The 20,124-nt window shown below is 37.6% G+C and overlaps 1 protein-coding gene across 1 annotated transcript in view; it reads left to right on the forward strand.

The window, feature by feature from the left end:
• Positions 1-2,717: 2,717 nt before the first annotated feature.
• The window catches only part of ERC1 (ELKS/RAB6-interacting/CAST family member 1), a 313,654-nt gene continuing 296,247 nt past the window's right edge, over positions 2,718-20,124 (forward strand). The window contains exon 1 of the mRNA XM_043966008.1: positions 2,718-3,409. Within this exon, the coding sequence (XP_043821943.1) occupies positions 2,906-3,409 (504 nt within the window). The 5' untranslated portion in view covers positions 2,718-2,905. The remainder of the gene's footprint in view (positions 3,410-20,124) is intronic.

Consider the following 20,124-nt stretch of genomic DNA (forward strand, 5'->3'; position numbering starts at 1 on the left):
CCCTTCTGTGGGGGTTGCTGTCCTTCATCTGGTACAGAGAATCCTTCAGAGCTGGAGTTTAAATAAACAGTCCTTTTACTAAAAACCCTTCCAAAAGCTTTAGATAGGAACAGTTCTCAAGGTGAATAAGAACAAACAACAGTTCAGAGGATTTTTTAAAAAAACTGTCAGCAAGAAGGCAGTTGGCAAGAAGATTGAAAAAGCAAGGAAGTTCTTTGGAATTTCAGAAGCTCTCAGTGAGAGTTAAAAAAACCCCAAAACATTCTCCTCTTGGTCAAGGGACTCACAGCTGAGTTCCAGATCACTTCAGCGGGGTGTGGTATCCATGGCATTGTAGAAATATAGAAAGTTAGTTAACACATATTGTCCGATTTCCTGGCCCACAACAACTTCTATCTTTATATCCCTAGATCTTAACACAGTGTATTGTATGTAGTAAGTGCTCAATAAATACTTTTTGATAATTAATTTAAAAGTATTCTATATAACAAAAATGCTTGGCTCTCCCTTTGGGATTCATAATACTGGATCTATGATTTTATTGATTTGGAAGTTCTTATAAATGTTTTAGATCATAACCCATCCACACCTCTGTATCCATGCTTCTTGTACAACCCTTGTCTTTGTCTTCCCCTAAGTTTGATTGGAAATATGGTGAGAACTAGAGTAAGACCTTCCACATATTGGATTGATCCTTTGTGCAAGTTAGACTAGATGACCTCTAAGACTGTCTAACTTTATATCTTAATCTTACAGCCTGCTCACACTCAATGTGTACCTTCCCATTTCTGTCTGTTTTTGTAAACTGCTATGTTCCTTGTCTTGCTATATAGTAAAATTTAGGATATGATACTTGTTTCTCACCCTGGGCACCAGGTTAGTCATGAAAAGGTAATCACTGGGATGATCTGTGGTTATTTCTAGACCCCAGTCCCACAGTCACTACTTGTTGTTCCTTTGTTTCAGTAGGGTCCAACTCTTTGTGATCTCATCTCTGGTTTTCTTGGTAGAGATACTGGAGTGGTTTGCCATTTCCTTCTTTAGATGAGGAAAGTGAAGCAAACAAGATTAAGTGACTTGCCCAGGCTCATACAATTAATGTCTGAGGGCAGATTTGAACTCAGATCTTCCTGAGTAGTCTAGCACTTTATCCACTGCTAGGTGATGCAGTGAATAGAAACTGGCTGGGAATCAGGAAGACTCATCTTTGTGAATTCAAATGTGGCCTCAGATATTTACTACCTTGTGTTACTCTGGGCAGGTCACAATTATGGTAGATTGAGAGGCTTCATATATGCACTGTGATGTGTTATTTACTACTTGTGTGACCTTGGGCAAAATGCTTAACTTTTGGTCTATTACAAGGAATAGTGTTTCTTAGTGGAGTATTTTAGTTTGCACAGGAAACTCAAAACTTAGGGGATATCCAGGGCTAAAAGGATAGAGTACCAGGCAAGAGAACAACTAGGGAACCAAAGAAATTACTGGACCTCAGGGACCATGGTCTTCTGGCCTGTTCTAGGGGAAAAAAAGGGGGTTTATTGATGGTCCTTTGAAGAGATTTCCCTTTGGCCATGGTGTACCTAGTTTCAATTCTCCAGTCACTCATGGTTTTTTTTTTAGTTTTTTTTGCGGGGCAGACGGGGTTAAGTGACTTGCCCAGGGTCACACAGCTAGTAAAGTGTCAAGTATCTGAGGCCCGTTGAACTCAGGATTCCTGAATCAGGGCTGGTGCTTTATCCACTGTGCCACCTAGCCGCTCCTTCCAGGCACTCATGTTAATTATGGTGAAAGGCAACTGGGCCATATTTCTTCTCAGGGAAAGCATGCTGAACCCCTACACTGAGGTTGGGGGACTCACCCTTAAAAAGTAGGATAATATCTCAAACATGGAATATGTATATATGCATATGTGTGTATATATATATATATTCCTATATTAGTATACTATAATATACCTATACTAGAGCAGCGGGTGGAGAAATAGAGAAATCTGACCATCTGGGCAGCAACAAAACTGGTCATGACTGTGTTTTTTTAATAAAAAGACAGGTTATTCTACCTCTGATGTTACTGTGTGGAAGCAGCAAAGATTGGCCAGTAAGGACTGGTTATGTATAGCAGTGGAGTCAAGCTCAATTAAAAAGGGATCCCTGTGTGCTACATGTTTGATTTAGAAAAATCACAAATTAACAAATTAAATTGTTTCTGTTACATTGTATTTTTATTTATTTTGGCATATATTTCCCATTTCCACTTTAATCTTAGTTGGGCCTCAAATTTGATACTCTGGGTGTGCAGCATAGGGTTTTTTTTAGCATGAAGGTTTTCAAAAACATTGATGGGAATTTGGGGAGGTGGTATTACTAGAAAGGAGGTGGCCGTGTAGCTTAAGTCTTTGGATTCAGAGAGTTATTCCCCACAGCCAGAGAGCTTTTTTGATTATTACAGTGTATTTCCTTTGAAAAATAAAATAAGCTTTTAATTAGTATTTGGATATCTAGAGAATTGGTAATAGGCATGTTCTTAGGGGAAAAGCCTATTAACAGGGTATTTGTGTGTTCCTTTTGTGCAGATATGATTTTGACATCATGAGCACAAGACTTCAAGAATGGACAACAGTGGGAATCTGTTAATTTTGATTAGCCTTAAGCAGACTCATATCATAGAGAAACCTCATCCACTTCCATACTTTCCTGCTTTAAACCTGTCTTGACATCTCACTTCTTTGTGCAGCCATGTATGGAAAGTGCTCGTTCGGTGGTTAAAGTTGAACCAAGCAGTCAGAGTCCTGGGCGTTCACCAGGCTTCCTCGTTCCCCTCGGTTGGGGTCACCGTCGAACCAACAGCAACAGGAGGGAGTTCTGGAAGCAGTACTGGAGGTGGCAGTGGTAAAACTCTTTCGATGGAAAATATCCAATCCTTAAATGCAGCCTATGCCACATCAGGGCCTATGTACTTAAGTGACCATGAAAATATGGGTCCAGATACACCTAAAAGCACCATGACACTTGGCCGTTCTGGGGGTCGACTGCCTTATGGTGTTAGGATGACTGCTATGGGCAGCAGCCCCAATATTGCTAGTAGTGGGGTCGCCAGTGACACCATTGCATTTGGAGAACATCACCTCCCTCCTGTGAGTATGGCATCCACTGTACCTCATTCACTGCGCCAGGCAAGGGATAACACAATTATGGATCTACAGACACAATTGAAAGAAGTGTTGCGGGAAAATGATCTGTTACGTAAGGATGTTGAAGTGAAGGAGAGTAAATTGAGCTCTTCAATGAATAGCATCAAGACCTTTTGGAGCCCAGAGTTGAAGAAGGAACGAGCCCTGAGAAAAGATGAAGCTTCCAAAATCACTGTTTGGAAGGAACAGTATAGAGTTGTGCAAGAAGAAAACCAGGTTAGTTATATTTGTTTTATCTGTGTTCCACTCAATTCACGTGTATATGAAATGGAATCACATTATTATTTTTCCACTTTTCCCTGTCTTTCATGCCCTCTTTATCTTAACTTTTTTGCCTACTTCTATTTCTTAATGCCTCATTTTCTCTGCCCTACTTTTTTTTCCATTTGTTTAATCCACTTTATATCACTTTTCTGCTTATTTTGTTTCCATTTGATTTTTAGAGTTGCCTCTGACTCTCTCCTGTCAGCATGTTGTGTTTCTCTCAGTTCTAGTGAGAATATACTACATACCACAAGCTGTACCATCCATTGTTTAGAGCATTTGAGAGCATATAAAGTTTTCTGTTTTCACAAATGTCCAGAATTAGAGCACTGTCTTTTCCTTTAAAACTGAGTACAGCACTCTGAACTGATCTCAACTGAACAATATAACATTGAGGACAGTGTGTTCAAAATTTAATTTCAATATTTGAGTATCAGCTATAAGTTATCAAACAAATGTTTGTTTTATTCAGTGACATTAATAGAATTTGGTCTTGAAGATATTTAGATAGCCTGTTTCTTTTGTCTCCTTAATTCATTGAAGTTCAAGAAAGAGAATAATTTAAAATTTTAACTTATACTTTTAAAAAATTGGCTATATATTGGAATGCTGAGATATTCTAGATCAAGAACCAAATGTATTATTAATTTCATAAGCTGTTCATTTAATGCTTGCCTACTCTTCCAGGTAATATAAGTTATGCTTCATTCATTATTGTGTCATTTATCTTTATTTGCAGATGTTTTATAACATTAAAAGTGTCAACTGATGCTTTAGGGTTCCAACAATAGAAACCTAAAATATAACCTCTTTTTGAATTATTTATTTATTTATTTTTGGGTGAGGCAATTGGGGTTAAGGTGACTTGCCTAGGGTCATGCAGCTGAGTATATGTCAAGTGCCGACTCCGGTTTGAAACTCAGGTCTCCCTGACTTCAGGGCTAGTGCTCTATCCACTACGCCACCTAGCTGCCTCTATAACTTCTTTTTAAAAGGTTTTCTGGGAGCAGTCTTTGAATTTGTGAGCTTCAGTGATTTGTTTCTAAAAAAGCTAAACTTTCTTTGAGAATTTTTTTTTAAGCAATCGATATTGTAAATGCATATGAATATATCACTTCTTTTTTTAGAGAAATTCTGTATTGATTGTGAATTACTTAAATGATTTGTTTGAAACTTCAACTGTCTCTTGGCATGTTGCTATTCTCCATCATAAATAGTTATGTTCAATAATTATATAACTGATTTGGTTATTTTAAAGTCATAGACTCTTGAGAAAAAAACAATTTCTGCTTTAAAAAAATTACACTTGAAATAGTTTCCTATGGTAATTTTCTAGATCAGCTTGTCCTCAGACATAGTGACCTTCTCTTGAGATTTTGCTGGTGTTTTGGGATACCATTCTAGAAATGACAAATTTTTCAGGAAGTCTCTGACAAGGAAAATATAATTTACCATTAGGTAATGTCAAGCTGATGAAAGCAAAGTACCAGAGGCCATGGCCCCATACTTCCAAATCATAAAACGTATCCTATATTTTCTGAGTACTCATTTGCTATGATTTTGAACCATAAAAATCAATATGGTAAAAATTTGATTCAAATTTTCAAAAAAATGAAATGATAACTTACTTCCCTGTATTACGCCTAAAGCATGAGAATCGTTGTTTTGCTATATGTATATATTTTTATCTTAATAAGATCTGATGATGAAGGTAGCTAGCATTTAGATAGCACCTAGTATGTGCCAGGTCACTGAGCTAAAAAATGCTTTGCAATTATTATCTCATTTGAACCTCACAACAGTGCTCGGGAGGTGGGTGCTATTATCTCCATTTTACAGATGAGGAAACAGGCAGATAGGAGTTAAGTGACTTGTTCATGATCACAGAATTAGGAAAGTCTGAGGCCGGATTTGATCTTAGGTCTTTGTGACTTTAGGCCCAGTGCTCTATCTCCTGCACTGCTTTTGTCTTGAAAAGGCAAAGAATACTTCAAGTATATAGATATGTGTGTTTGTTGGTGTATGATATACAGAGGATTCCAAAAGTCTTACTGCAGTTTTAAGCTTTAGTAGTTTAGTATTAGCTTAGCAGTATCTTGGTATTACAGCACAGGTTGGTGGCTCAGTGGATAGAACGCTGGAGTCAGGAAAAACCTGAGTTCACGTCTGGCCTCAGACACTCACTAGCATTGTAAATTTTGGACAAGTCACTTAACCTCTGTTTGCCTATTTGACTGGAGAAAGAAATGGCAAACCACTCCATCATCTTTGCCAAGAAAACCCCAAAAAGGGTCATGGTGAGGGTTAGGGTCAGGATTAGAGTTAGACATAAATGAACAACATTACAGGGGTACCTTGTGATACTAGATAGGTGTATGGATGTTATGTCTATAAATATTTTTAAATATACGTTGTAATTTCATTGTTGTAAGAAGCTTGAGGTGAGGAGTTTGCTCTGCCAGCACAGATCATTATTTTCCTCTATTACTTATAGACTTAAGAGATGCCATGAGGTATTAGCGATTAGAGGCAGTATATATCAGAGGCGGTGCTTGAACCCCACATCTTCTGAGTCCCAGACCGGCTTCACACCACTAGGCACAATGACTTTACCTTATCCCACACATAAATCAACAAGAATTTAAGTGCCTTTTATGTACCATGTACTAGTCATTATGCTAGATATGGGTTATACAAATTTAAAAAATGAAACAATCTCTAATCCCAAGGCTCATTCTGATATATATTTATATACAGAATAAATACAAATAAATACAAGGTAGTCATGGATGGGAGGTGATGGAGAGATCTATAAAAGACTATGTAGAAGTGTGTCTTGTTAAAAACAAGGAGTCTGGGGAGCTGAATGTGAGGAGGAAAAGGAAATGCATTAAAGGACTGGGGGTGAGGGGTGACTAATGCAAAGAAATGGAATAGGAAATAGAGTGCTCAGGGTGCAGAATGAGAAGGAGGGCCAGTTTGGCCGGAATGCAGAGTGGCAGAAGGGGAGTGATGTGTAATAAGGCTGGAAAGATAGGTTTGCAGCTGGTTTGAAAAGGAGCCGTTTATATTTTATCCTGGGGGCCGCACAGAGCCCATGAGTTGATTGAGAAGGAGAACTGAATAGCTGATTGAGTAGGTCAGATCTTGCCTAAGGAAAATCACTCTGGCAGCTGTGTGTAGGATGGACTGGAGTGGAAAAGACTTAAGTCAGGAGTCTGTTGCAATAATGTAGGTAAGAAGTGATGATGACCTAAATGAAGGTGGGAGCAGTGAGTAGAAAAAATGGATTGGATGTGAGAGATGGTTGATACAGCAAGATTTTTAAACTTATTGGATATGTAGAGTGAGAGAGTGATGTCGTGGTTATATATTTATGCACATACACACACATGCATTCACTTGCATATATGCATATACACATAGATAGGTAAGGTGTGGCATAAAGTATAGAGAGATGGTCTTGGAGTTGGAAAGACCTGGGGTTCAAGGTCTGCCTCTGACACATACTAGCTGTGAGATTGACCTTAGGTAAGGCAGCTAACTTTTCAGTGCCCTAAGTGACACTCTAATTTAAAGAACAGTTATCAATATGAATTGATAGGGGAACTTCCCTGTACCAGTGGAATTATAGGTGAAGGTATGCGCACATCCCTCTCATGGGCCAGGGGATGGTTTTCTTGCTTGCTTTTTTTTTTTTTTTTTTTTTTGTGAGGCAATTGGAGTAAAGTGACTTGCCCAGGGTCACACAGCTAGTAAGCGTCAAGTGTCTGAGGCCGGATTTGAACTCAGGTCCTCCTGACTCCAGGGCCGGTGCTCTTTCCACTGCGCCACCTAGCTGCCCCTCTTGCTTGCTTTTTTTTTTTTTTTTTTTTTTTTGTGGGGCAATGGGGGTTAAGTGACTTGCCCAGGATCACACAGCTAGTAAGTGTCAAGTGTCTGAGGTCGGATTTGAACTCAGGTACTCCTGAATCCAGGGCTGGCACTTTATCCACTGCGCCACCTAGCTGCCCCCTCTTGCTTGCTTTTTAAAAATTGATTTCATAACATTTGTATATTTTGAATATCTTAGTTCCTCATTATACATTGTAAGGTATTTAATAATTAATTATGATAGTTGTATCAAGATACACCCCAACTTCAAATGGATTAATTGATAAAGAAAAAAAAAATCAGAGCCTATTCTAGCTACCTAAATGGCATATTTTTTAGAAGTAAACATTTAAAACATTTATTAAGTGGTTGCTATGTGCCAGGTAGTATGCAAAGAACATGTTCTCAAACAACCCAGTCTGTCTTAATTTTAGCTCATAATCTTAATTCTTTAATGTGATAAATCTTATAATACACATGACAGAAAAATACTAAGTAGATTTGTTTTTAAGTGGTTTATTTCCTAAGGGCTGATTATGTAGTGCTTTTTGTTAAATAGGTGTTATAATAAGAGCTGAATTTAGGTCACCAGCTTTGACAGTTTTTTCTCCTTCCCTGTTCCTTGTATGCCTTGGGTACTCAAAAATTAAACATCAAAAAACAGTTTTATGCTGTGTCTCCAGTAAAATGCCTGTTCCTAAAATGGGTTAAAGGCTTAAAAAATACTAATGTTCACGTGGAAGAAAAAAATCAGACATACTCATTTACTTTTAAATAATCTTGTTAATTGCCCTGTTTTGAAACTATCTGTCCTCCCCTCAGCTTTTTTCAGAGACAATGCATTTGAATTTAATGAAACTCTAGTTCTTTGAAAGCAAACTAGTCCAGGGAATTAGGATGCCAGAAAAGTCATATGACTAAAGAAGGGTGAACACTGACTTTTTTAGATTTTATCCTCTTTTCTAATTAAACATTTACTGAAGCTGGCAGGACTTGATTCTTCCTGCATACACTGTAATTACTACTACAAAGCTAAGAGTATGCAACTTTGGGCCAAAAAAAGGAAAGGTACAATTTAAAAGTAAAGTTGAAACACCTGCAATGAGTTGTTGTAACTAGGAATGCTAATTAATAGATTATAGTAAGCCAGGCAATGTGCCCTAATTAAACTTTGCGTTCATTATATTCTCCAGAGCCTTTAGTGGTCCCTCTTCTCACTCTTTATAAAGAGGTTGGTTTAATAGGACTTGCTGTAATTAAATCCATTTCCTCATTTTACTTTGGGATTAAGGATTTTTTGCTATGTTTTGCTTATTCAGAATACGTAGTTTGAATAGGGCATCGATATCTTGGTCCAGTCATAACAAATTAAACGCATTTGCCTAAAATTGCATAGTATGTGGTTCATTTTTGCTCAGTTATTGCAGAAGATTGTTTCCAACGTACCCTGCTGTTTTTAGATTTTAATAGTCCTTATGTGATTAAACTTTCAGATATTGGAAGCTGGTTAGTTTAAGCAGTAAATGCTATAACAGAGACTCTTAAAGAGTATTTGTACTGACCAAAGACAGAAAACCAACTGAGCCTTGGTTGAACTCTCAGAGCTAGGCTTTGGAAACGTATACCCACGTGCATATGTGATCTGTAACTACAAATATTTTTATACTTTCTCTATGATAATACCATCTTATGTTACTTCATTACGAATTTCATAATGAGTGCATTCATTAAATATTTATTATATGTCTTTCACATTTGACTCTGAAGTCAGAATATATTCTATTTTAAATAATTTTACTGTTTGGTAACTAATTAAATCTTTTTTTTCCCTTTAGGTCTTTTTTTTCTTTCACAGTATCCAGAATTCTTTTATAAATAGCAGTTCTGTAGATAGTTTTTCTTTTGTGGCTTGTTTTCACCATTTGGATACTTTATATAACTAAAGCCTTAACTTGCAGTTTAAAAGAGGCCATTTCTTGGATTTAAAGATATAATTCCTTTAAAAAACCTCTTTAATTGATAACTTTTATATTTACATCACCTACATTTCCTCATATATCCCTCCCTACCGAGAGCCATTCCTTATAACAAACAATTAAAACAAAACAAAATAACAGTTTAGTAAAACTAAGTCTGACCTTATATGCAGTGTTCTACATTTATAATCTCTAATGTCAGCAAAGAAAGTGGGGGAGGTGACTTTTCAAATGTTTTTCCTGGGGCCAAGCCCTTATCATTATTACAATTTCACAGTATTCAAAATTCAGTTATTTTGTGGTTGTTCTTTCTGTTGGCATTATTTTCATTTTGTATATTGTTTCTGTGGGGACCAATTTTTAATTGGGGAGTGCTAGCTAAGCAGTTAGCTACAATATTGGGGCAAGGAAGGACCGGCAGCCTCCCTCAAAACAGAAAAAGATTTATTTTAACAAGAACGAGCTTAAAAAAAAAAACACAAACAGGATCAGTAGGATCAAGGGAAAGGAAATAAAATGGGGAAAGGGAAATTATAATACCTGAAAAAAATACCACCGCCCAGGAATCAGCTGAAAATAGGCAGCAGAACTCCTATTGCTTTCCAGCTTCCACCTAGAATGCCCAATTCTCCTCCCCCAAACCTAGAACACCCCACACAGCTCCAGCCAATGGGATGGCTGCTCTGACAGTCACATGACTACCCTCACCCCGCTTCCAATCATTATAATTTTGCCAGGCCCATGTAGGCGTCGGTGAGTGGTGATGAGCCCTAGCCCTGGCAATGGCTACAGCCAGTGAGTGGAGCACCCTGCGGTTTGTGGAGTCCCAGGCCAGTGCGCGCTGCTGAGGCATAAAAACCTCAAATAACAATTAATTCTTTACATTTCCTAGGTTTTACTTATTTAATTTTGCATCAGTTTGTAGAAGTTTTTCCATGTTTCTCTGCATTCATTACATTTGCTGCTTCATGCATTGCAATAATATGCCATTACATTCATGTCAGTTAGTCAGCAGGCATTTTATTAAGTGCTTTCTGTATGCCAGACACTATGCTGGGTGCTGGGGGTATGAAACCCTTGAGGAGTTTACATTCTAACTTGGGCAGACAATAGGCAAACAACTATATACATGCAAAAGGGAGAGGGATGATAATATCAGAAGGAAGGCACTGGACTAGGGGAGGGAGAATAGAAATTCTGTTGTAGAATCTGGGAAGTGATCTGAGACCAGAAGGTAAAGTTGAGAAGGAGATGGGGAACTCAAAAGGGCCAGTGCCACTGGAGAACAGGGTTTAAGACAGGCCTTTGGGGGACATGATCTGAATGAAGATTTAGCAAAGGAGATCGAAAGGGAGCAGTAAGTATCCATGAAAAGAGATTGATCAAGAGTGTCAAAAACTGCAAGAGAGGTCAAGAAGGATGAAACTTGTGAAAAGGTTGTGAGTTTTGACCAATAAGAGATCATTGGTGACTTTGAGAGTATACTTTCAGTTGAATGATGAGTGAGATGCCAAATGCAAAGCTTTAGAATCTAGTGAGAGGAAAGGAAGTGTGGGCAGTGAGTATAGTAAGATGACTTTCTCAAGAAATTTAACTAAGAAGTCATCTTAAGATTTCTAGTTTCAAATTTTTCTCCCTCCCTCCCCCCCTCCCCAAGACAGCAAGTAATCTGATATAGGTTATATATGTACAATAACATGAAACATATTTCTGCATTAGTCATAAGAGGAAGAATCAGAGCAATGAGGAAAAACCTCAAATAGAAAAACAACAGCACCAAAAGCAAAAGAAATAGTATGGTTCAATCAGCATCTCTACTCCACAGTTGTTGTTTTTCTGGATTTGGAGATCCCCTTCCATCATGAGTCCCCTGGAACTCTTCTGTGCCATTGCTTTGGTGAGAAGAACCTAGTCCATCACAGTAGATCAGCAGTTTGCTGTTGTTTTAAAAAACGGTTATTTTTTTCATTTATATTGATGTAGTCATTGTGTATACTGTTACTTTACTTTGCATTAGTTCACATAAACCTTTCTATGCTTTTCTGTATTGATGTTCATCTTTTCTTATAACAGAGTAATATTCTATTACAATCTGTTTAGTCATTCTTTAATCTTTGGATATTTGCTTTGTTCCTTGTTCTTTCTTATCACAAAAAGTGCTTCTTTATGTTTTTTTTGGTTTATATAGGTACTCTTCTTCATCAGCCTCCTTGGAGTATATACCCAGCAGTGTAGTTTTTCAGTTAAAGGATGGCATGGGCATTTTAGTCACTTTTTCTTGTCTAATCCTAAATTGCTTTCCAGAATAGTTGGAGCAGTTCATAGTATCTGCCATCAACAGCATATAGTCTGTATTTTCATAACTCCTTCGATGTAGATTATTCATATCTTTTATCATCTTTTCCAATTTGCTGGATGTGAAGTGCAACCTCAGGGTTATTATTAAGAATTTGGAGCATGGTAGTTAATAGTTTGCAGCTCTTTTGAAAACTGCTTGTTTATATCCTTTTAAGGAATGGCTCTTTTTCTTATGTATTAGAATAAGTTCCTTATATATCTTGGATATGGGATCTTTATCAGAAAAACTTACCATAAATATTTTTTCCCATTAACTGTTTACCTTCTCATTTTAACTATATTGGTTTTGTTTGTACAAGTACTTTTTAATTTATATAATCTAAGTTTATATAATCTAAATAATCTATCTGTTTTATCTTCTATAATCTTCTCTCTTCTTTGTTTGCTCATGAACTCTTTATCTGTTCATAGATACTCCTTGTTCCTCAGATTTGTTTATGATATCACCTATTTCTGGAGTCATGTATTCCTTTGGTACTTTTCTTGTTATGTGGCTTAAAGTATTGATCTAGAATTTCTCTGATTTCTGCTTTTTTAAGAAGTTTTTGTCAAATCCTTTTTTTTTCTTTTTTGGGCCAATGAGGGTTAAGTGACTTGCCCAGGGTCACACAGCTAGTGTCAAGTGTTCAAGATCAGATTTGAACTGAGGTCCTCCTGAATCCAGGGTTGGTGCTTTATCCACTGTGCCACCTAGCTGCCCCCTTTGTCAAATCCTTAATGCCCATTCCTTGCATTTATTGAACTCCATGGCTTCTGTGACCATTTGCTTCTGTACATTGTGTACCTTATCAGACACTGAAGTCATTTTTCCTTTCTCGAGCTGAACTGCCAAGCATTCAAACTACCAAAGAGAGCAGAACTCTGATGGGCTGTCTACATCGTTCAAATGCCAGGTGTACGTCTGCCTAAAAGAGTATTTTACAGAGAACTCACACAAGGCATATGCTCACATGGAGGTCAGAAGAAGTGATACAAGGACACTCAAGGTCTCTCTAAGAATTTTGGAATTAATTGTGAGACACTGTAACAGGACTGCCCAGCATAACATGCCTGCATTGAGGAAGACCCAAAGCATTGAGCAAAGGCTCTATGAGGAAAGGAGAATTGTAGTAGCTTAAAAGAAACACGAGATGAGCAAATTTAGAGACATTTCCTCTCCAAATGTTCATATGGACTATTTATGCCTAACCTGTGGTAGAGCCCTCTAAGCTTATATTGGTCTGATCAGCCACAGTTGGACACGCTGTACATTAACTCCAACATAGTGATGTCATTTTGATTCTATTTGATTATGAAGGACAACCACCAACCACCTCATCTATTGCACTGATCAAGCTCTGTTCTATGGCTTAATCTGTCTAGTTTTTAGCCAAGCCAAATAGTTGTTATTGGGTTTTTTTTTTTATAGTGAGGCATTTGGGGTTAAGTGACTTGCCCAGGGTCACACAGCTAGTAAGTGTTAATTTAAGTGTCTGAGGCCGGATTTGAACTCAGGTAGTCCTGAATCCAGGGCCGGTGCTCTATCCACTGCGCCACCTAGCTGCCCCTCAAACCAAATAGTTTTGATGATACTGCATTATCATATAGGTATGAGATCTGGGATTGCTGGACACCCTGCCCATCACACTTCTTTTCATTATTCCCTTGATATTCTTGACCTTTGGTTTCTTCAGATAATTTCCTTTTTATTTTTTATAGATTTATAAAATAATTTGTTGCTAGATCTGTTGACGTGGCACTGAATAAATTAACTTAGGTAGTATTGTCACTTTCATTATATTGGCACGGCCTCCTGATGAAAAGTTAATATTTGCCTAATTATTTGGCTCTATCTTTCAGTCCATAAAGAATATTTTGTTGTTATATTCAAATAGTTGAAAATAAAATATGTGGGTTGTGTATTGGGTAGTGTTGGACTTGATGTCTAGAAGAGCTGAGTTTGCTTCCTTGCCTCGTCCAGGGTAAGTCACTTAAACTTTCTCATGCTTACCATTCAGTAAACTTCTGTGGCTCCCTATTACCTACATTATCAAATATAAAATCTTCTTTTTGGCTTTTAAAGCCCTTTGTAGCCTGGTCTCTTCCTACATTTTCATCTTCTTACACCTTAAACCCTTTGATAATTTTCCTTTATTATATTTTCTCCTTTTTTCATTTTTCATAAAACATTTTATCTCTCTTTTAAAAAATCAGATAAACGATTAGATTTCTTTTTTTCAAAAACAAACTTTAGGTTTATTTAGTTTTGTTATCTTGACTTTTCAGAAATTCTACTTACCTATGTTTTAGCTCAGTGTCCTGGTGTCTTGTTCCTTTTCTTTCTCTTTCTGGCACAGTTCTGAATCTGCATTTGGCTTTGTCCCTTGCTGTGTGAGCATGACTGGTCCCACTCACATATTGTTTATTGTGCTAGTAATAGGCTTCCTGGGAGGACCTATGTGTTCCTTATGTGCTGCCTGCCGGAAGCAGTTGTTGCAGTGGACAGAGTTCTGGGTTGGGAGGCAGAGAAAGACCTGAATTCAGATGCAACTTCAGAGACTTACTAGCTATATAAGCTATCCTCAGCAAGATGCTTAACCTTTGTTTGCCACAGTTTCCGCACTTGTAAAATGGATATAATAACTGTGTCTATATTGCAGAAATTTTGTGGGGAACAAATGAGATAATATTAGAAAATTGCTTATGCCTTGGCACATAGTGGGTGCTATATAAATGCTTATTCCCTTCCCTTCCCCCATGCCCCCTCCTGACCCTTTATGTGGCTTGGTCATAGACTACCTTGGCTCTGGGTTACCTGAGTACTGTGCTGCTGGTTGCCAAGCTGGCCCTATTCCCAGTTGTACCTTGGGCAGAGCTGTTTCTTTTTTGAGCCTTCTAGGCTCTGAATTGTTGGAGTGTTGCACACTGTGTTACCTTAAGGCTGGTCTGGTACAGTCTCCTATCGTAACCTTCACTGTTGCTGCCTTCGCTCTATGTATTGTGCTCCCTGTGGGCTGGTGCACTGCTGGGCACTGATCTGGCCCCATCTTATGTGTGTCTCTGTTGGGGCTGTCTGACCACTGGCTCCTTAGCTGCTTAGATATTAAACTGCTGGGCTTTATGCACTCTACTATCTCCCTGTTTGGCCCTGTTTCTTACTCTTCCTTTGTTGGGCCTGCCAGGCTGTCTGCTCCTGATTTGGTCCTGTTTTCTCCTGGGCCTCTAGCAAGTTGCTTAGTCATACAGTTGCCTGGGTGATAAGCTACTTGTCTTTTGGTATGGGTCTTTCCTATGGCTTTTGCTTGTCTTGTTTTTTCTCCACTTTAAAATTCCAGAGGTCTTCAAAATTCTTTGTTGTTGTTGTTTTTGTGGGGCAATGAGGGTTAAGTGACTTGCCCAGGATCACACAGCTTATAAGTGCCAAGTGTCTGAGGCCGGATTTGAACTCAGGACCTCTTAAATCCAAGGCCGGTGCTTTATCCATTCCGCCACCTAGCTGCCCCTGGTTTTCAAAATTCTTAAAAAACAACAACAAAAAAAGTCTTTTTGTTCAATCAGGGACTGGCTGGAGAAGCTTGTAGATGTTTCTCTTTGGTTTTCTTTTTCAGTGTTCCTTCTGGCTTATTTTTCAAGCTTTTGTACAGGTCTGTGTGAGGGGACCTGGGCTTCTCTAGGCCTCTACATGTCACAGTATTTTTACTGTTCCTTTCTGTAGCTCCCTACTTTTAACTCCTTGTGATTTTTACATTTGAGCTATGTTTCTTTTTTTAAAAAACTTGATCTAGGAGCTGAGGGTTTTGTCTATAATATTCTTGAGAGTTTTATTTTTGAGATTTCTTTCCTGAGGTAACCAGTAAATTCTATTTTCCATTTTGCCCTTTTGTTTTAAGAGAACATGGCAACTTTCTTTTATGATTTCTTGGGGGAAAAAAAGATTTCTAGGCTATTTTTTTTCTGGGGGGGAGGAGTGTTATTATAACATCTTAGGAAACATCTTTTTTTGGGGGGGGGGTTGCGGGGCAATGAGGGTTAAGTGACCTGCCCAAGGTCACATAGCTAGTAAGTGTCAAGTGTCTGAGGCCAGATTTGAACTCAGGACCTCCTGAATCCAGGGCCGGTGCTTTATCCACTGCACCACCTAGCTGCCCCTGGAAACATCTTTTTTTTTTAATCATAAAAGTATTTTATTATTTTCTAGTTACACGTAGAGATAATTTTCATTTTGAAGTGATGGGGGGGGTGAGGCAATTGGGGTTAAGTGACTTGCCCAGGGTCACACAGCTAGTAAGTGTGTAAAGTGTCTAAGGCCGGATTTGAACTCAGGTCCTCCTGAATCCAGGGTCAGTGCTCTATCCACTGCGCCACCTAGCTGCCCTAGAGATAGTTTTCAACATTTGTTTTTATAAGATTTCTAACTTCAAATTTTTCTCCCTCCCCGCTCCCCAAGACAGCAAGCAATCTGATATAGGTTATATATGTAAAATCACATTAAACATATTTCTGCATTAGTCATGCTGTGAAAGAAGAATTAGAGCAAAAGGGAAAAACCTCAAAAAACAAAACCAAAATAGAAACAGTATGGTTCAATCTGCATCTAGATGCCCCGGTTCTTTTTTTTTCTGGATTTGGAGAGCATTTTCCATCAAGAGTCCTTTGGAACTATTTTGGACCATTGTATTGCTGAGAAGAATCAAGTCTATCACAGTTGATCAACACACAATGTTGTTGATACCATGTACAATGTTCTCCTGGTTCTGCTCATCTCACTCAGCATCAGTTCATGTAAGTCTTTCCAGGTTTCTCTGAAATCTGCCTGCTCATTGGGAAACATCTTTTTTAAAAGTTAAAAAAGCAGGGGCAGCTAGGTGGCACAGAGGATAAAGCACTGGCCCTGGATTTAGGAGGATCTGAGTTCAAATCCAGCCTCAGACACTTGACACTTGCTAGCTGTGTGACCCTGGGCAAGTCACTTAACCCTCATTGCCTTGCAAAAAACAAAAGTTAAAAAAGCACATTGAATAGTCAAGCAAAACTCCAGTTACCTAGGTACTTGGTAGAATGGATGATGGTTTCAAGGAGGAGTGTATTTAGGGAGGACAGGTTTAGTTTTCAAGTATATAGGACAACAAAATAGAGCTGTTAAGCAGACAGTTAACCACATTGTTCTGGAGTTCAGTAGGGTTGAGAATAGTTTTCTTAATGGTGATAATTGAATCTGTAAGATTTGTACAAATAAGATAAAGCCCTATTATAGAGTACTTGGGGTTAATATCCAGATAATCTCATTTACAATGGAATAGGGTTCCTAGAGGGCAGGTACAATGTTATTTTTATCTGTCTACCTTAGCACACTGTAGATATCATCAGTCCACCCAGCTTAAGTCTAGACCCATCTAATGCAGTCAGTTGTCAAGTCTTACACACCTTTCTTCCTTTCATCACTTCTCACCTAGACAGTAATTATTATAATATCATCATAATTAGTCTTCTTGCTTTTCTCTTACTTCTCCAATCATCCTCCACATAAGCTAAAAAACAAGGAGAATCATGTGTTGCTTCCCCTCTCCAAAACAAACAAACAAAAATAAGAAACAACAAAAAATCTTCAGTGGCTCTTACAAACTCTAGGATAGAGTACAAACTCTCAGTTTGGCATTTGAAACCCTCCAAAATCTGGTTCCTGCTTTTCAGATATACTTCATATTTACTCCTCTTCACACACACACACTTACATTCCAGTTAAACAGGCCTGGGTACTGAATATAATCCTCCATCTCCAGTATGCCATGCTATTGTTCGGCTGCTTCCCATGACTAGAATGCATTCCCTCCTTACTCGTAGAGTCAATAGCTTTTTAGAGGCTCTGCTTAAGGTGTTAACCTCCTACTTAAACCTTTCTAATTCCTCAAAAGTGTTACTGCCTTTTCCCTTTCCTCAGATTGCCTTATATTTACTTATCAGTGTGCAAGTAATATCTTTCTAGAAAGGTAGTCTGGGGCAGAAAGCTATTTTTTCTTTTTGTCTTCATATTCTAGAACCTAACCACAGTGCTTGCACATTGTAAGTGCTTAATAATATGTCTTGACTTGAGATAGTTCCAAAGGACCATGATGGAAAATGCTTTCCAAATCGCAGAAAGAAAGAAAAAAAAAAAGAGCTGTGGAATTGGATGCAGATTGAACCATACTATTTCTCTTGTTTTTGGTGCTGTTGTTTTTTCTTTCTTGAGGTTTTTCCTTTTTGCTCTGAGTTCTTCTCTTCTAACCATGACTAATGCAGAAATATGTTTAATGTTATTGTACATATAAACCTATATCCGATTACTTTGCTGTCTTGGGGAGGAAGGGGAGGGACGGAGAAAAATTTGAAACTAGAAATCTTATACAAACAAATGTTGAAAACTATCTACATGTAACTGGAAAATAATAAAATACTTTATAATTAAAAAATAAATATGTCTTGAATTCCTTTAAATCTTGGTTATAAAATTTTGGATATTCTGTTTTAATGCAGAAGAAGATATTTAGCTTTTAAATTTGTTTTCTTTTAAGTAGAAGGTCCTGGGGGTGGTACTGTGGAGTAGTACCACAAGATAAATTTAGCTGTCAAGAGCTGTGTAATGGAGGTGGTATAAAGAGCGCTGCATTGTTAATCTGAACAGTTGTCCACTAAGCCTGGATTTGCCATTACTTAGTTCCATAACTAGTGGGTAATCACTTAGCCTTAGTGGACTTAGTTTTCTCATCTGCAAAATAACATATCTGGCTTTATTCTTACTATAAAAGTAGTTTTTCATTTTTGAGAGTCTGTGCATGTCTTCACACACTATTGTATTGTGATTCTGAATCCAAATTTCATAGTAGGTCAGATAATGAGCATGTTGCTCTGGCTGAAAATTAGAAATAACTAAAAATACACAGCATAGAATTGATAAGTGTCTCGAATATTACAAAGGAAATTGGATGTCCAGTGTCCAAGAAATAGTCTTTTATTTTATATTCAGAAAGCTGGATGAAGCATCAATTTAGTATGTGATCAAAGAAAATTTTTATTTTAATATTTTAAATGCAAAGTTTTCCTAGTAGTTTGCTATTGGTAGGCAAATAGGTTACTTTGTGCTTAAATTCTTTTGCTATTTCTGGATTACAGGAGTGGACAAGTTAAAATTTTAATTTTTTGACAAATATTGAAGAATGGAATAACTTTCCCCAGTGTTTCTTTATTTAATGTAATTTATTTTGAACTTAAACACATAACCCCCAAAATAAGCATTTCCATATACAAATAATAATATCTTTTTTTTTTTCAGGGCAGTGAGGGTTTAAGTGACTTGCCCAGGGTCACACAGCTAGTATCAAGTGTCTGAGGCTGATTTGAACTCCGGTCCTCCTGAATCCAAGGCCAGTGCTTATCACTGCACCACCCTAGTTGCCTTCCATATCACAAATAGGAAATAAAAGGAATATATATGAAACTGAATTTCTTCCATACATTTTGCTTTTTTTTAAAAAAGTATATAATAAATTCAACAGTTAGAAAACTGTCCAGTTTCTCTTTGCTTCCTTATGAATTTCTTCTGTTTTCTTGTCTGCATTAAAAAAAAAAATGTTACCAGTCCTGTCTTTTTTTCCTTTTCTTTGTGGCATAATAATTTTTAGTTTTCCTTTCTCACAACCATTAAAAAAAAGGGGGGGGAGCCCATGTAATAAATAAGAATAGTTAAGCAAAATCAATCCACACAGAAGCCATCTCTGAAAATGTTTCTTTCTGTATCTCTATCAGGAGATGGGTAACATGTGTCATCATGGGTCTTCCCTGGGATTATGTTTTGATGACAGGTCTTAAAGTCTTTCTAAGTCCCTCCCCCCTCCCCTCCATTAAATTGTTGTTGTATAATTGTACTCTTCCCTTCTCTATGCATTAGTTCATTCAAGTGTTTCCGGGATTTTCTGAAATTGTCACCTGTCACTTTTTATAGTTCAGTAATATTCTTTTTTGTGTGTATATCCTAATTTGTTCAGTCATTCTCCAGTTGATAGGCACCCCCTTAGTTTCTAGTTCTCTCTTCTCTCCCTTCCTTCCTCTCTCCTCCTCTCTCTACCTTCAGGAGCTAAAGTTTGCTTTGTTTTTGACTGTTCCCTCTGAGATATTATCCTCCCTCTTAACCCACAGCTTCCCTATCCTCACTTGATTCCTTTTTGTGTTTGTTGTATTTTTACATTAAACTGTGTATACACAGTTCAACCCTCCTTTGTTTCAAATATGAATGAGATTCATCTGAAGCCTATTCCTGTCCACCCCTTTCTTCATGTTTGTATATTCTTCTTTTCATGTGCAAAGCTCTGTCCTCTTTTTTTCTCAATGTCTTCCACTAGTATATTTCTTTCTCTTCCTTTCCTTTTTTTTTCTCTTAAAACCCTTATCATTTTTACTCGGTATGTTTTGAAGACTTTAAGGTAGTGAAGAATCACTTCTTTCTCC

This window comes from Dromiciops gliroides, chromosome 5 (assembly GCF_019393635.1).
Source record: "Dromiciops gliroides isolate mDroGli1 chromosome 5, mDroGli1.pri, whole genome shotgun sequence".
NCBI classification, from domain to species: domain Eukaryota; kingdom Metazoa; phylum Chordata; class Mammalia; order Microbiotheria; family Microbiotheriidae; genus Dromiciops; species Dromiciops gliroides.